The sequence below is a fragment of the Capricornis sumatraensis genome, chromosome 7 (genome assembly GCF_032405125.1).
Source record: "Capricornis sumatraensis isolate serow.1 chromosome 7, serow.2, whole genome shotgun sequence".
Lineage (NCBI taxonomy): Eukaryota > Metazoa > Chordata > Mammalia > Artiodactyla > Bovidae > Capricornis > Capricornis sumatraensis.
This window is the reverse complement of record NC_091075.1, coordinates 57,956,493-57,975,149: the sequence shown is the minus strand read 5'-3', so window position 1 is coordinate 57,975,149 and position 18,657 is coordinate 57,956,493. Positions and strand designations below refer to the sequence as shown.

At 38.0% G+C, this 18,657-nt stretch overlaps 1 protein-coding gene across 1 annotated transcript in view; it reads left to right on the top strand.

Moving 5' to 3' along the window:
• ARAP2 (ArfGAP with RhoGAP domain, ankyrin repeat and PH domain 2) overlaps positions 1 to 18,657 on the top strand; it is a 180,478-nt gene that overhangs the window by 137,154 nt on the left and 24,667 nt on the right. The window contains exon 27 of the mRNA XM_068974940.1: positions 16,221 to 16,360. Within this exon, the coding sequence (XP_068831041.1) occupies positions 16,221 to 16,360 (140 nt within the window). The remainder of the gene's footprint in view (positions 1 to 16,220; positions 16,361 to 18,657) is intronic.

Genomic DNA, 18,657 nt, shown 5'->3' with positions numbered 1-18,657 from the left:
CTCCAAAGGGATAGAAATATTACTTGGAGGACGTCCCATTCAACATTCTTTTGTGGCTTGTCAGTGCTCCAGGCCACTCCCCACTCATGGACAGTTTTCATCCCATCTTCAAAGCAGTGCATCTTCCACTGAATGCTACGTTGCTCACTCAACCTGTGGACCATTATAGCAACTTTCAAGAACTATTACTTATGACACAATCTTCATCAGGCAGTAAAGTTGAATGATGAATCAGGAACAACCCATAAACAATTTTGGAAGGACTCTAACATCTACAAGGCCATTAATTACTTTTTTACTTCCCTTGGCATGAGGTTACTGCTGTCACCATGAATGGGGTTTGGGAGAACCTTTGCCTACAGTTTGTTCATGATTTTCTTGGATTTGAGAAGGTAGATGAGGAGTCCATCTTTGGCAACTTAGTGACCCTCAGCGAGAAGCAGAAGCTAGATCTGCAAGAAGATAACTTCATTGAATTCCTTGCTGTCAACACAAGGGGCTTATTAATGAAGACCTGATGGAATTGGAGTCCTAGAGGAACAATGAAGAGAGACAAGATAAAGAAAAAGTAATTGAAGAACCGAAGAGAGTCACAGTTCAGGAAATGGCAAGGGATTTCCTTTATTTGAGGAGTAACTGCTTTTAAGGCACAAGACTCAACATAGAAAGGTACACAATCTTGCAACAGCCATTCAGAATGCAGTCCAGTGCTACCATGCCACCTATGATGAGAAGGAAAAAAAAAGAGCTACCACCCAGACATTACTGGATTGTTTTTTCAAGAGAGTAAATGGAATTGAATCCAGCAAGGAACCAGAACCTGTTCCTGCCAAAACTCATCAGGCATGAGTGAAATTTCAGCTTTCCCTCTGTCTCCTATTGCTGATGGTCCTTCAGCTGTACCATCTCCCACCTCTTCTTCCTCCTCAAGTCAGTTAATTCTTGCTTGTTTATTCCATGCCAGCCCCTGTATGCCAGCTGTTGTACTGTGCTTTTCAAGGTACTATACTGTAAGGTTAAAAATGTTTTATTTTTGAGTTTGCTTTTTATGTATTATTTGTGTGAAAAAATATTCTAAACATATTATAATACAGTACTGTATAGCTCATTGGGTTGGGTACCTAGGATAACTTTGTTGGGCTTATGAACAAACTGGATTTATGAATGTGCTCTCAGAACAGAGCCCCTTTGTATGTAGTGACTTACCATACTGGATTTGAGTACAGGTTAGTTTTACTTCTAATTAAAAAAAAAAAAAAGAGTTGGGGAGGTTGGTACAGCTCTTAAATGTGGTAAAGCTAACTGGTATAATTGCAGACTCTTAACTAGTAGTGACAAATCAGTAAGTTCTTAATTGTACCAAACTAGTCTATGTTTCTGTTTTTGTGATGATGTTTTGGTATGTTCTGGCTACTACAATAGACTTGGTGGCTCACAGTATATGTGTGCTAAGTCGTGTCCAACATTTGTGACCCCAAACTGGAAAATTCTGAAAGAGATGGGAATACTAGACCACCTGACCTGCCTCTTGAGAAACCTGTATGCAGGTCAGGAAGCCACAGTTAGAACTGGACATGGAACAACAGACTGGTCCCAAATAGGAAAAGGAGTACATCAAGGCTGTATATTGTCACCCTGCTTATTTAACTTATATGCAGAGTACATCATGAGAATCGCTGGGCTGGAAGAAACACAAGCTGGAATCCTGATTGTCGGCAGAAATATCAATAACCTCAGATATGCAGATGATACCACCCTTGTGGCAGAAAGTGAAGAGGAACTAAAAAGCCTCTTGATGAAAGTGAAAGAGGAGAGTGAAAAAGTTGGCTTAAAGCTCAGCGTTCAGAAAACGAAGATCATGGCATCTGGTCCCATGACTTCATGGCAAATAGATGGGGAAACAGTGGAAACAGTGTCAGACTTTATCTTTTTGGCCTCCCAAATCACTGCAGATGGTGATTGCAGCCATGACATTAAAAGACGCTTACTCCTTAGATGGAAAGTTATGACCAACCTAGATAGCATATTCAAAAACAGAGACATTACTTAGCCAACAAATGTCCATCTAGTGAAGGCTATGGTTTTTCCAGTGGTCATGTATGGATGTGAGAGTTGGACTGAGAAGAAAGCTGAGTGCCGAAGAACTGATGCTTTTGAACTGTGGTGTTGGAGAAGACTCTTGAGAGTCCCTTGGACTGCAAGGAGATCCAACCAGTCCATTCTAAAGGAGATCAGCCCTGGGTGTTCTTTGGAAGGAATGATGCTAAAGCTTAAACTCCAGTACTTTGGCCACCTCATGTGAAGAGTTGACTCATTGGAAAAGACTTTGGTGCTGGGAGGGATTGGGGGCAGGAGGAGAAGTGGATGACAGAGGATGAGATGGCTGGATGGCATCACTGACTCGATGGACATGAGTTTGAGAAACTATAGGAGTTGGTGATGGACAGGGAGGCCTGGAGTGCTGCAATTCATGGGGTCGCAAAGAGTTAGACATTACTGAGCGACTGAACTGAACTGGACTGTAGCCCACCAGGCTCCTCTGTCCATGAAATTTTCCAGGTAAGAATGCTGGAGTGGGTTGCCATTTGCTTGTCCAGGGAATCTTCCTGATTCAGGGATCGAACCTGAGTCTCTTGCGTCTCCTGCTTTGGCAGATGGATGGCTCATAAACAGAAATTAATCTCTCACATTCTGAAGACTAGAAGTCTAACATCAGATGTCAGCCTGGCCAAGTTCTGGTGAGAGTCCTCTTCCAGGCTACAGACAGGGGACTTCTTGTATCCTCCCAGGGTGGAGAGCAGAGGGAGGAAGCAAGTTCTCTGTGACTCTTTGTTGTGGTTATTCTTTAGTTGCTAAGTCATATCTGACTCTTTATGACCCTATGGACTGTAGCCTGCCAGGCTTCTCTGTCCATGGGATTTCCCAGGCAAAGATACTGACTTGGGATGCCATTTTCTACTCTAGGGGATCTTCCCCCCTCAGGTATCTACCCAACATCTCTTGCATTGGCTGGCAAATTCTTTACCACTGAGCCTTCAGGGAAGCCCCTCTGTGACTCTTTCTTTCAAGAACGTGAATCCCATTCCTGAAGATCCCTCCCTCATGACCTCATCTAATCCTAATTACTTCCCAAAGGCCACAAACCTCCTAATACTGTATAGGTAGGTTTTAACATATGAATTTGGGGAAGCATAAATATTGGGTCCTAACTCTGCCCTTCATATCTTATAACTGCATAAAAGTATTTTTATAAAATGCAAACTTCTATGTCATTCTGGTCTTATTAGCATCTAAATAGAACAGGTATTCATTTTGCTGTAGAAATTAATCTATTAGACACCTTTACCTTATTTAATTTCTTTCTTCCTCCTACATATGATGTTGATTACATCCTCCATATACTGCTTAAGGATTGCAGTAGAAGTTCTCTCTAGTCATATGGTTGCTACAGTCTTCTCTGTCATATAGCAGTGGTCCTTGGGTAGTAGAGACTTATGTCCTCCAGGGACATTTGGCAACATCTGGAGATATTTCTGTCACACTGGGTGGGGTGGGGCTTCTGATATATAATGGTTAGAGACCAGAGATGCTGCTAAACATCCTACAATACATAGGAAATCTCTTTACAACAAAGAATAATCTGGCTGAAAAAGTCAGTGGTGTCATGTTGAGACTCTCTGATTTAGGTAATGTATGAAATCTGGTCTAGTTCATAAATTCTGTAATTCTTTCATTTTAATTTTGAAATAGATGTTTTGAGCTTGTGAACGAAGTCCTGTCAACATTATAAAATATATTAAAGGTTCTCATGGCTTTTCTTTTAGAAAATAAGTGATATTTTCATATTTTGGGGTAAGAATTTTCATGTTTTTAATATTCCTCTAAAATGTCTCTAAATTCTCCATGCTGCAAAATACTTAAAATCCCACACTTAGACATAATAACTCGGGCTTCCCAGGTGGCACAGTGGTAAAGAATCTGCCTGCCAGTATAGGAGACACAGGTTCAATACCTGGGTCAGGAAGATCTCCTGGAGGAGGAAATGTCAACCCACTCCAGTATTCTTGCCTGGAGAATTCCATGGCCAGGGAAGCCTGGTGGGTTACAGTCCATGGCATCACAAAGAATCAGACTCGACTGGACACATACACACAGACATAATAACTTAGTTCTTATTTGAATTGCAATAAATTAGCCAGCTAAATAAAAACAGATGAGAATAAGATCTTAAAAGACTATAATATACAAGAAGGTTTTGTACAGGTGGGCCTGAGGGATAATTCAAAGCAAGGAAACCATTAAGTTTTGTTAATCTTTGGGGAAAAAAAATCATCAGTGTTAGATTGAGCGAGTTTAGAACAATCGCATATAAGTAAAATCTTTCTGTTGTTTAAGGGCAAGAAGAAGTGGTTGAGTGACAGACTGTTATATGGCTCTACCTACAAACTGGGTAGGAAGATTGGGCATGGGATGCCTCACCTATTGTTATTTCCTCTTCTGGGGATTATGACTGCATCCTGTCATGAAAGCATAAAGCTTCTGTAAGGTCTAGACAAAGCAACTTTCATAAAACCTGGGAATCCAAGCAGTGGAAAGCAGCTTACCTGAGCGTTTCAGGGACTTGGATGGTGGAATATTCTCTAGAGTAACATGTCAGTAAACTCTTGCGTTACTCTCATATCTCCTGCATTCCTGTGACAGCATGGGAACTGTGAAACTTATCTCTGCCCCTGCACTCGTCCCCCTCAGTTCACCAAACCAGTGTGCAACTTGGTATTATGATAGCGACAGTTTTTTTCTACCAGGAAATTATGTCCCTCTGCATGAAAAAAAAAAAAAAAGTTTTAGAGTAACACCCTCAGGAAATACATTAATTAGACTATTTCATGTTAGTAGTTTATTTTTGGTCAAAAACAGGATGTTTTTCATTAAAACTTGATTTATATTCAGATTGTCAAAGTAAAATAATATTTTTCATTATGGTTAGTTCTGCATCTGTCTTCTTTCAGGACTGTGATTTTAAAGAAGGTTTGGCCTATTGTTTGTTTTTAAAATCAATTTCTTAAGTCATAATTATTTTCTTCCAGTTGTGTCTCACAGCAGCCTGGGCTTACAAGTACTACTTATGGGGTGCCCTGTGTCATAGAATTTAGGTTGGCTAGGTGTGCAATCTACTTTGTCTCTGTCTTGGCAAATGTCTCCTAAATCAATCACAGGGACCACTTTTTCCAGAATTATTGCTTCATTCATTACATGCACTACTCCTTAAAATTGGAATCTAAAAGGAAAATAATGAAAGTAAATGTGATTTCTCTGTCAGTTTGTTAGCAGAAAAACTGAAATCATCTCAGAAACATATTGGTTAAGGATTTCTTTTCCTTTCTTAAGATTTTCGTATTCTAACCTGCAGGCCAAGTAAAAATTAGGAGAGTTTTAAACAAGGGTGACTGGTTACAACCACATTTTTCTCTCAATAATGAATTGCTTACATGTTAGTATTTCATCAAAACATAAAGTAGCTCTGCCACCTCCTTTATATCCTGTCCCATCATACCTGAGACCAAGTTGCCACAAATTTTAGTGTCTCTCTACCTATCTGTATCTCTCCTTTATCTATATGCACACACTCATGACTTGTATTTCATTAATTGTATGATGATGTTTCTGATTTTATGTAACAAATTAGAGGCATATATTTTTGTTTGACATTATATTTTCAGTACCTTTTTGCTTAATGAAGAATTATATCAAATAATAAGTTTAGAGGTTTGAAGTGTTTAGGGGACTTAATTTTCTCAACTTGTTCACTTTATCTCGAGAGTTTAAAATATAGACATCACAAGAAAGAACAGATTTTATAAGCATCCAACATTTAATTTCTGCTCATTCATTTAAGGTAATGAGGAAATATACTTTACTTTTATGGAAGTATATGAAAGTAAAGGAATTTTCTCTTGTCTCTACTTAAATCACATGTTAGTTTTAACATCTCTTTTACAAGGTAGGCATAAATTTATAGCTTCTGTAAGGTTCCAGATGGAGAAGGCAATGGCAACCCATTCCAGTACTCTTGCCTGGAAAATCCCATGGATGGAGGAGCCTGGTAGGCTACAGTTCATGGGGTCGCGAAGAGTCAGACATGACTGAAGTGACTTAGCAGCAGCTTAGCAGCAAGGTTCCAGAATAAATAATTTTATGTTGCAGGAGTCTTACTTTAAGCACTAAACTTCTTTAATATTACCCCAATAGAACTCTAGATACCACAATAGAATCAAGTTTTAATGATCTCAGTGGGGAAGAACTACTTTTAAGATAGAATATGTAACTCAAATGCAGATGCCTGTGGGTTTCTAAATTTAGATTGCTACTTAAGACAGATGCTTTGGAATTAAATATGCATTAGAATAGAATAGATCAAAATGCAACTGCTTCTGGCAAATTCAGACCTGAGAAGCTGAGCCATCCACTATGGATTGACTTAGAAAATAAAAGAATATTCCAGCAAAAATAGTATGAGTTCATATAAATCTTAGTCTAGCTGAAATAATTTATATTCCATTCCTCATCAAATCTTTTTAAAGCCAAAGATGTGTAAAAGTTGGAAGTAAATCCAGTCCACTTCAAGTGCAGGTGTTTTCTCAGAAATTGATAACAGAATAGAAAAGTAAGTAGTGGTCCACTTTTTACAGTGTGCTGTGTTGTCATCAAAATGCCATGGAATCTCTGGCACTTTCTTAGTCAATCCTCCAGTAGAAACTGTATTTACAGTTTTATTGCTTATGAATAATCTAATTACAGAAGGGTGTCTTCAGGCTGCTTGTTCTATTAAGCATTACTTCTTCAATACAAGTAACAAAGGAAAACACACTGGGAAGTAGGGGGATATTTGACTTTTTCTAGATTATGTTCAAACAGTTCTTGAGTTTGGCTTCTACTCATTCATAGAACTAAATTTTATTAAATGTGAATGAATGTCATAAAATGAGTGAACTATATCAAATTCTGCTTCTTCCAAATTACAGATTATGTGCTCTATATAATCAATATCAAACAAAGAATGTGAATAATTTTTAATTTGAAATAGATTTTAGATGTCAGGCTGCAAATATTGCCAAATTTGTGGAATATTTTCAAGAGAAAAAAGGGCTTCCCTTGTTGCTCAGCTGGTAAAGAATCCAAATGTGATGCAGGAGACCTGGGTTGGATCCCTGGGTTGGGAAGATACCCTGGAGAAGGGAAAGACTACCCATTCCAGTATTCTGGCCTGGAGAATTCCATGGACTGTATAGGCCATGTGGTCACAAAGAGTTGGACACAACTGAGTGACTTTCACTTTCAAGAAAATGTCTCATGAAAATTGCTCCTTAGCATACATGAGCAGAGATGGAACTTGATTTTTCATATAATGTGTAGGCTTGAGGAAATAATCTTTGCCAGTGAAAGAAGAAGGGAGATCCATAGAGACCATGGAAAATAGACCTATTTGTTGTATATTCCCTTGTCATTGCTCAGATCATATATAAGAGATAATATTTATTGGGTGCCAGATGCTGGGCTGATGGCTTTGCATATGCCATCTCATTTAATCTTCCTCATAGTCTTTTTTTTTTTTTTTTTACTTTATTTTACTTTACAATACTGTATTGGTTTTGCCATACACTGACATGAATCCACCATGGGTGTACATGAGTTCCCAAACATGAACCCCCCCTCCCACCCCATATCATCTCTCTGGATCATCCCCGTGCACCAGCCCCAAGCATCCTGTATTGTGCATCAAACATAGACTGGCGATTCGTTTCTTACATGCTAGTATACATGTTTCAATGCCATTCTCCCAAATCATCCCACCCTCTCCCTCTCCCTCAGAGTCCAAAAGTCTGCTCTACACATCTGTGTCTCTTTTACTGTCTCGCATACAGGGTCATTATTACCATCTTTCTAAATTCCATATATATGTGTTAGTATACTGTATTGGTGTTTTTCTTTCTGGCTTACTTCACTCTGTATAATAGACTCCAGTTTCATCCACCTCATTAGAACTGATTCAAATGTATTCTTTTTAACGGCTGAGTAATACTCCATTGTGTATATTTACCACAGCTTTCTTATCCATTCATCTGCTGATGGACATCTAGGTTGTTTCCATGTCCTGGCTATTATAAACAGTGCTGCAGTGAACATTGGGGTACATGTGTCTTTTTCAATTCTGGTTTCCTCAGTGTGTATACCCAGCAGTGGGATTGCTGGGTCATAAGGCTGTTTTATTTGCAATTTTTTAAGGAATCTCCACACTGTTCTCCATAGTGGTTGTACTAGTTTTCATTCCCACCAACAGTGCAAGAGGGTTCCCTTTTCTCCACACCCTCTCCAGCATTTATTGCTTGCAGACTTTTGGATCGCAGCCATTCTGACTGGTGTGAAGTGGTACCTCATTGTGGTCTTGATTTGCATTTCTCCAATAATAAGTGATGTTGAGCATCTTTACATGAGTTTGTTAGCCATCCGTATGTCTTCTTTGGAGAAATTTCTATTTAGTTCTTTGGCCCATTTTTTGATTGGGTCATTTATTTTTCTGGAACTGAGCTGCATAAGTTGCTTGTATATTTTTGAGATTAGTTGTTTGTCAGTTGCTTCATTTGCTATTATTTTCTCCCATTCAGAAGGCTGTCTTTTCACCTTGTTTATATTTTCCTTTGTTGTGCAGAAGCTTTTAATTTTAATTAGATCCCATTTGTTCATTTTTGCTTTTATTTCCAGTATTCTGGCAGGTGGGTCATAGAGGATTCTGCTGTGATTTATGTTGGAGAGTGTTTTGCCTATGTTCTCCTCTAGGAGTTTTATAGTTTCTGGTCTTACATTTAGATCTTTAATCCATTTTGAGTTTATTTTTGTGTGTGGTGTTAGAAAGTGATCTAGTTTCATTCTTTTACAAGTGGTTGACCAGTTTTCCCAGCACCACTTGTTAAAGAGATTGTCTTTACTCCATTGTATATTCTTGCCTCCTTTGTCAAAGAAAAGGTGTCCATATGTGTGTGGATTTATCTCTGGGCTTTCTATTTTGTTCCATTGATCTATATTTCTATCTTTGTGCCAGTACCATACTGTCTTGATGACTGTGGCTTTGTAGTAGAGTCTGAAGTCAGGCAAGTTGATTCCTCCAGTTCCATTCTTCTTTCTCAAGATTGCTTTGGCTGTTTGAGGTTTTTTGTATTTCCATACAAATTTTGAAATTATTTGTTCTAGTTCTGTGAAAAATACCGCTGGTAGCTTGATAGGGATTGCATTGAATCTGTAGATTGCTTTGAGTAGTATACTCATTTTCACTATATTGATTCTTCTGATCCATGAACATGGTATATTTCTCCATCTATTAGTGTCCTCTTTGATTTCTTTCATCAGTGTTTTATAGTTTTCTATATATAAGTCTTTAGTTTCTCTAGGTACATATATTCCCAAGTATTTTATTCTTTTCGTTGCAATGGTGAATGGAATTGTTTCCTTAATTTCTTTTTCTACTTTCTCATTATTAGTGTATAGGAATGCAAGGGATTTCTGTGTGTTGATTTTATATCCTGCAACTTTACTATATTCATTGATTAGCTCTAGTAATTTTCTTATGGAGTCTTTAGGGTTTTCTATGTAGAGGATCATGTCATCTGCAAACAGTGAGAGTTTTACTTCTTCTTTTCCAGTTTGGATTCCTTTTATTTCTTTTTCTGCTCTGATTGCTGTGGCCAAAACTTCCAGAACTGTGTTGAATAGTAGCGGTGAAAGTGGGCACCCTTGTCTTGTTCCTGACTTTAGGAGAAATGTCTTAAGAGCTTTTTTACAAGTATTCTCTAAGCCTCTAACTAACTTGCTATGTTAGTTCTCACATAGGTTGTGAAGGAAAATTTAAAACCCATATTAGTTTAAAAAGCAAATATGAAATTATTTTTTCAAGAACAGATAAGATTGGGTACATTCAGGGAAGTATGGCCAGAGGCTGAAATTATTATTTTTAAGAGATAAATTATGAGACAAACATGACTTTTCATGTAATCAACACCTAAATTTTATCTTTAGAGTTTTAGAGACATGAATAACAAGTATGGACTGGGTTAGAAAAACATCTTCATGGATGAGTTGGGTCCAGAAGTAGGACTAGAATTTGTATAAAACAAGAATGGAATTTCTCTCAAGTTCATACAGCTTGAGGGAAATTGATCAACACCATAGCAACAAAGGTCAGCTTTCCAAACAGTGTATTATGATCAACTGACTTATAAATAAATACCATTTTAACTTATTGGTTTATAGAGATGAGTAGAAGGAATCTAATTTATTTAGCCCTTGAAAAGTCAAGGAAAGAAATTTACATTTTTAATGTTAGGTAAGTGAGATATTGAGTAGTAGAAAATAGAGCTTTGGAAAGGGGATTAACATGATAAAACAGTATTTGAATAGCACCAATCTGGAATTATATGGAATCATTAGACAATCAGGCCATGAAGTTCTAAAATCCTAGGATCTGGATATTAAGTAGAAAAGGAAGGGGTCAGAGAGATGATATTGGCAAAGAAGTGGAATGAAACCCCAGAGAAAATATCTGAGAGAACAATGGTCTGAATTGCTATCTGACTGGACGTGAAGGATAAAAGCATAGTATGTGTTTTAGAAATATTTTCGGGTTTGTGTTTTCTTCTCTCCCCTATTCCTACTACTACCCTGTCTGTCTCTGTCTCTCTTCCCAAGACCCTCCCAGCTTCTGCACAGATGAGCTTTTATTGGGATCAGGGACCAGTAGTTAGGAAATACTGTTTTTGTCTAGGGCATCCCTGCTGGCTCAGAGAGTAAAGTGTCTGCCTGCAATGTAGGAGACCCAGGTTTAATTCCCGGGTCAGGAAGATCCCTTCGAGAAGGAAATGGCAACCCACTTCAGTACTCTTGCCTGGAAAATTCCATGGACGGAGTCTGGTAAGCTACAGTCCATGGATTGCAAAGAGTAAGAACTTAAGGTTGCAAATGGTTTGGAAAAATATTTTTGAGGGGCACCTGTTTCATAGTCCTGGTAATATGTCTGTTCTGTTTAAATAACTAAATTTGACCATTCTGTGTTGTTTTATACAAAGGCTTTTCTAATTAATAGCAAGTACAGCACAATATAACTAAGAATACCAATCAATTCTCTTGGGACTTCCCTGGTGGCTCAGACGGTAAAGCATCTGTCTACAATGCGGGAGACCTGGGTTCGATCCCTGGGTAGGGAAGATCCCCTGGAGAAGGAAATGGCACCCCACTCCAGTACTATTGCCTGGAAAATTCCATGGACAGAGGAGCCTGGTAGGCTACAGTCCATGGGGTCGCAAAGAGTCAGACACGACTAGGGTTAACTCTAAAGAACCCTCTCTGAACTCCCACTGATCCTTTCCTGCCCTAGCAAATACCAGGAGGGGTCTGACTCTCTGGTTATTATTGTTTTGTTCAATTCCTAAATCATGTCCAACTCTTTGTGACCCCATAAACTGCAGCACACCAGGCTTCCTAGATCTTAATACGTTTTTTTGCCCAGGATGAGGCTGAGGAAGTGAAAACATAAAAGCAAAGTACCCCATGATTGAGAGGCCATGTAGTACTAGAAGTTTGGAAAAGTGAATTGTTGAAAGCCATTTAATTTATAACCTTCCTTATGTTACACACTGACTCATGCACTGTGTCCCCAAAATGTATAGCTTCATCTTGGCCTTTAAATGGTGGATAATTTTCCTACTGAGTTTAACATTGTTAGAGCATACAGAAATTTTGTCATGAGAGCTTTTAGAAATTCTTTTAGGCCCTCTATATTTATCATAGAACTTTATATTTCAAGTTTCTTTTTGCTCTTTCCTTGTTTATGAGTCCCTTAATAATATATGCATCAAGCTTTAGCTAAGAGGACTTCCCTAGTAGTCTAGTGGTTAAGACTCCACACTTCCACTACAGGCGACTTGGGTTCAACCTCTAGTCAGGGAAGTTCCAAATGCTGTGCAGTGTGGCCAAAAAAAAAAAAAAAAAAAAATTTGAAGGTGAAGATTTAGCTAAGATACTCAATTGGTAGTGGTAGTTCAGTCATTAAGTCATGTCTGACTCTTGTGACCCCCATGGCCTATAGCTTGCCAGGCTCCTCTGTCCATAGAATTTTCCAAGCAAGAATACTTGCCTTGAAGTGAGTGAAGCCCCTCAGTCATGTCCAACTCTTTACGATACCATGGTCTGTAGCCTACCAGGCTCCTCTGTCCATGGGGTTTTCCATGGACAGACTGAGTTGCCATTTCCTTCTCCAGGGGATCTTCCCAACCCAGGAATTGAACCCGGGTCTCCTCATTGCAGGTAAATTATTTACCACTAAGCCACCGGGGAAGCCATATGTACTCAATTACATATGGTTTATTAAAATAAATTTTAATAAATATGCACTGAAAGGTGACAACAATGTTTTTGTCCTAAGCCTCTTTTCTTTTTGACCTATGAGTAGTTTACTTAAACACTAGACATATGATTATTTCTTACTGGTAAAATTAGAAAGCTATATTAAACTGAACAAAAATCTTAAAAAGGTATAATCAGAAGGTGTGAATGGAATTGGTTTGACTTAAGCAAAATGTAACATCTGTATCTCACAACTTGATTATAATTTAATGTTTTTAAAATACTTTACCTATTTCTAAATCAATATCTTTATCTACTTTCACTTACTTATTCTAAATCAGCTGAATCTTTAAGCCTACCCAGTGTTTTCTAAATTGCTTACTGTATTTCTCTTATCAGGATATGTGAGCATTGTTTGTTTACCTATGTTTACTCTGCCTCTAACACTGCACTGCAAGTCCAGAAACCATCTCCTTAGGTATTATTATATATTATTAGAATCAAATGCATACTAGACTCTGAATACTTCATGAAGAAATGAATTGATGTCATATGAATTTTGCTGAACACTAGTTATATGTGTATTTTTTCCTTTATCTTCTCATTCCATTAAAATAATCTTTCAAGTCTTTTAATTGGAAAAGTGTTATTTTTAATTGAAGCTAGTTAGAAGCTAGTTAGCTATAAAATAGAAGCTATAAAATAGAAGCTAGTTAGCTATAAAATACTACTTGAAATATTTTTTCTATGCAATTGACTATTAAGAGATTGTTCCAGAAGACAAATTTTACCAGTGTATTTTTCAGAAATTATTTTAAAATCACAAACTCCCTAAAAGAACCTATTTTAGCATGGCATCATGATTAAAAGACTGTTATATGTGGTGGTATGCAGATCTTGAAAATTACTTTTGTTTGTTTATGTTTAAGATCAGTGATGTGATTCAACATGTTGATGTCTGCTTCCAGGTTGTCATCCCATGCTCATATCTGAGTTATAAGGCAGTAATTCAAATTTTTCTAACTTGTTTTCTTATACTAACTATAATTGTGAACATCTGTGTATCATTTGCTGTTTGAGTAAAGGTTTTCCCTAACCAAGGGATTGCTAGGTTTAAGACTAAAAAAGTTCTTTTTCTAAAATCATTCAAGTTATCTATAAATTTTAGAAACTATGAGTGAATACTTAAGAGTTTCGTCACTTTAATATCAGGAAATTGCTAAACGCCTTGATCCTGATGTGGTGTCCCTCCCTACATCTTTGAGGACCCCATCTAATGTGAGGGCCACAGCAGTCTGCAGGATAAGTGTCATTACTCCTATTCTACAGAAAGAGCAGGAGTTGACCCCAGAATGACCATGTCATGGCTACTTGGCTTCAGGTTCCTTTTCTTTCCTTTGTTCCTTGTTTCTCATGCAGACAGTTAAATAATGTTGAGATTTCAAAAAGAAAGTTGTACCCAGAGGGATGGTATGGGGAGGGAGGTGGGAGGGGTGTTCAGGATGGGGAAAACATGTACACCCATGGTGGATTCATGTTGATGTATGGCAAAACCAATACAATATTGTAAGGTAATTAGCCTCCAATTAAAATTAATACATTTATATTTTTAAAAGTTGTAAACTGAGATATAGTGATAAATTTATTCATGATAAATTTATAGATTCAATGTGATTTTATTATCAGAAATGTGGTTTTTAATGGAACTGTTGAAATGATTTCTAAGTGTGGTAGACGCATTATTGCACAAGTGTTATCGGGCATTTTGCCTTATTTACCCCTACCTGTTTCATAGATACAGGAATTTTTCTAATGTCTGAAGAATTACTAAATTCCTGAGTCAGAATTTGAGAAGAGATTTCTCTTTTACCTGTGTATTTTGCATTATTTATATGAGTGCTATTCAAAGAAGTAAAATGCAAGCTGATGATATAATTTTAAATTGCCTAGTAGCCACATTTAAAATATACATATATAAATTCACATATATAGTAGCTAAGTTCAGTCGCTCAGTCATGTCCAACTCTTTGCAACCCCATAAATCACAGCACGCCAGGCCTCCCTGTCCATCACCATCTCCCAGAATTCACTCAGATTCATGTCCATCGAGTTGGTGATGCCATCCAGCCATTCATCCTCTGTCATCCCCTTTTCCTCCTGCCCCCAATCCCTCCCACCATCAGTGTTTTCCAATGAGTCAACTCTTCACATGAGGCAATGGCACCCCACTCCAATACTCTTGCCTGGAAAATCCCATGGGCAGAGGAGCCTGGTAGGCTGCAGTCCATGGGGTCGTGAAGAGTCGGACACAACTGAGCGACTTCACTTTCACTTTTATGCACTGGAGAAGGCAATGGCAGCCCACTCCAGTGTTCTTGCCAGGAGAATCCCAGGGATGGAGCAGCCTGCTGGGCTGCCGTCTCTGGGGTCACACAGAGTCGGACACGACCGATGGGACTTAGCAGCAGCAGCAACTCTTCACATGAGGTGGCCAAAGTATTGGAGTTTCAGCTTTAGCATCATTCCTTCCAAAGAACACCCAGGGCTGATTTCCTTTAGAATGGACTGGTTGGATCTCCTTGCAGTCCAAAGCACTCTCAAGAGTCTTCTCTGACACCACAGTTGAAAAGCATTAATTCTTAGATGCTCAGCTTTCTTCACAGTCCAACTCTCGCATCCATACATGACCACTGGAACAACCATAGCCTTCACTAGCTGTACCTTTGTTGGCAAAGTAATGTCTCTGCTTTTCAATATGCTGTCCAGGTTGGTCATAACTTTCCATCCAAGGAGTAAGCATCTTTTAATTTCATGGCTGCAGTCACCATCTGCAGTGATTTTGGAGCCCCCCAAAATAAAGTCTCACACTGTTTCCACTGTTTCCCCGTCTATTTGCCATGAAATGATGGGACCAGATGCCATGATCTTCGTTTTCTGAATGTTGAGCTTTAAGCCAACTTTTTCACTCTCCACTTTCACTTTCATCAAGAGCCTTTTTAGTTCCTCTTCACTTTCTGCCATAAAGGTGGTGTCATCTGCATATCTGAGGTTATTGATATTTCTCCCGGCAATCCTGGTTCCAGCTTGTGCTTCTTCCAGCCCAGTGTTTCTCATGATGTACTCTGCATATAAGTTAAATAAGCAGGGTGACAATATACAGCCTTGATGTACTCCTTTTCCTATTTGGAACCAGTCTGTTGTTCCATGTCCAGTTCTAACTGTTGCTTCCTGACCTGCATATAGGTTTCTCAAGAGGCAGGTCAGGTGGTCTAGTATTCCCATCTCTTTCAGAATTTTCCACAGTTTATTGTCATCCACACAGTCAAAGGCTTTGGCATAGTCACATATATATAAGTAGGTGAAATTAATATTACTTATATCTTCTATTTAAACTCACATATCCAAAATATCATTTCAACATGTAATCAGTACTATAAAATTGTGATTTATTTACCTTTTCTGGTATACAAAAATGTAATATATTTACCTTTTTAGGTACTAATTTTCAAAATATGCTATATATCCTATACTTACAGCACATCTCAGTGGAGACTAGCATGTTTCAGGTGCTCATTAGCCAGTAGGTAATTGAACAGCATAGGCAGGCCTATATATTACAGAGAGATATAAATAGATCTGGTCACTGGATCTGTAGCTTGTCCGACACTCCCCTCATACAAGGTGTTCTCAAAAATTAGCTAGAGGCTTAATTGTAGGAAAGAAGTTATTATTTTGTTTCATCAAAATTGAAAATACAGAAATGTTTTATATTCTATTCCAAATAAATGAAAATATACCTAACTTGCAACAGTAAATGTTGTACTTTACAGAGAGGAAGGCCCTGGAAAATATCAAAGAGGGAGTCTTGAAAGTCAAAGAAGAACCATCCAAAATACTCTCTGGAAATAAGTTTCAAGATCGGTATTGTGTTTTACGAGATGGGTACCTCCTTCTTTACAAGGATCTGAAGGTATTTATAGTAGTTGAATATGTGTATATTTTTGTGTGAGTTAACATTCTTATTTCATACCTCTAAGCCCTGTATAAACTGCATTCAACCTCTGGGAGGCTGGCAGAAAGGTAAAATCACATACTCACTATGTAGAAGTTTGGGCAGCTTTTAAAATAGTTATTCGTTCTGACTCACAATCCAGCAACTCTATTCCTAGGTATTATATTCACTAGGTATTATATTCACTAATGTTGAACAAGAATATTCATAAACAGCTTTATTCATAAAGGCTAAAACCTGGAAACATTCCACATGTCCATCAATGGGAGAATGATATATTCAGACAATGGAATGCTATTCAGCAATAAAACTGAATGAATGTAACAACATGGGAGGACCTTCAAATCCTTCTTGAGTAAAAACTGTTTGACACAAAATGGTACCATATCAGTCTATCCATAAAAGTTCAAAACAGAGACAAAATCCTCTATGGTGATAAATAAGTCAGAAAGTGTTTGCCTGGGGTAAGGAGTAGCATTGCTACAGAAGCACAGAGATACAGTCAGTAGGGTATTTTCTAGGATGACAGAAATAAATCATCTCTATCCAGTTTTGGTTGGTTGTTGCTTAGGTAGATACAATAGCATCTCTACTTCCTTGAGATTCAAGCAATATCCAAGCAGTTATTTTGAATGTGGAATAACCACAGGACCCAAAGATAGTTTTTCCACTGAATTATAAAAATTCACTTGAATAAACATTGCTTGCATACTTCAGGTGTGTGGTGCTTCAGTATGTTGTGTTTTGGAGATCTATAAAAAAGGACCAGACTAGTAACATGTTATTTAATATTGTTATGAAGGAAGAGTTATTAAGTAGGTTTCCAAAGTTCTACAGCTCCATTTTGCTGTGGCTTTTATTGAGCTCTCCACACACTGACCACTGTCTTATATGTTCCTCTAGCAAGGAAGCCTTCAGGTGAGCATAAATAAATCTTAGCCTCCTACTTTGTATATCCATTTAATGTTCATATTCTTCAAGGACAGCAGAATGTCCAGGCAGAGAGCTAACAAAACAGCACTGAATTCTGCAGCCCTTATCCTTCTCTTCCAAGAGCTGTATTATATACTGGAAATCTCACATTTTTGTTCCAGCTGATAAAGTTGGTGGGGAGTCTGTGTAGGTATCGATTGTTATCATTTGTTATTGTTTGATATCATTATTCACATTCTTGAGTGCAGGAAGAGTGAAGTTTGCAGAAATAAAGCACTCAAGAATTCTAAGTTATGTGAAACAAACACATCACATTTTTTAAAGATTTATTTATTATTTTTGTCTGTGCTGGGTCTTCATTGCAGTGTGAGCTTTCTCTAATTGTGGTATACAGGATTCTCATTGTGGTTGCCAAGCACAGGCTCTAGATGCTCGGGCTTGAATAGTAGTGGCATGTGGGCTCAATAGTTGAGGCTCATGAGTTCTAGGGCGCTGGCTCAGTGGTTGTGGCACACAGGCTTAGTTGCTCTGTGGCATGTGGGATCTTCCCAAACTAGGAATCGAACCTGTGTCCCCCATACTGGCAGGTAGATTCTCAACCACTAGCCCATCAAGGAAGCCCCCAACACATCACATTGTAAAGTTCATGAACTGTAGGTTTGTGTTTGTGAAAGGAAATGGTAAACCTCACAACTGAAGTTCTAGCTATCTAAGAATTGAATCTGGCTGAATCCTGTTGGGGTTTCTTCAGTGAGTCACCCACCTTGATCTTCATTAGATTCATTTCCGTCATCCTGGTCCTTCCATTTATGTGTTGGTTAATGGTCACCTTTGTAGTTGGGTATTTACTTAGTGTAATTTAAAATCATCCTGGACTTTTTAGTTTCGTTAAGGAACTGACACTTCTGCTGTGTAGCAACAGAAGGTTCTAAAAACAACTAGTATCAATACCAGTGCAGTCATAATGGCCCCATCTAACATTCAAGTGGTTAATCCACAAAAAGCAGAGTTCTGTACATTTCACTTATCTCACTTTATATTTTCAATAATCCTATAAAAGTAGTACTATAATTATCCCCCTTGACAGATGAAGAAATGGAGTCTACCAAGATATTACATAACTTGCTCAGGATCACATAGCCAGTAAGCGACAGAGTCAGAATTCACTCCCAGGTGTCTAATTTAAAGGTTTTATGCATAGACTCACTAAAGAATAACATTTGTATTATTTTAGCCTTATGTTTTTTCTGACAGAATTTTACTTAAAGAGGATAGTATTTTTCATTTTAATAGTACCAAGTATTTTCAAATATGACACTTCA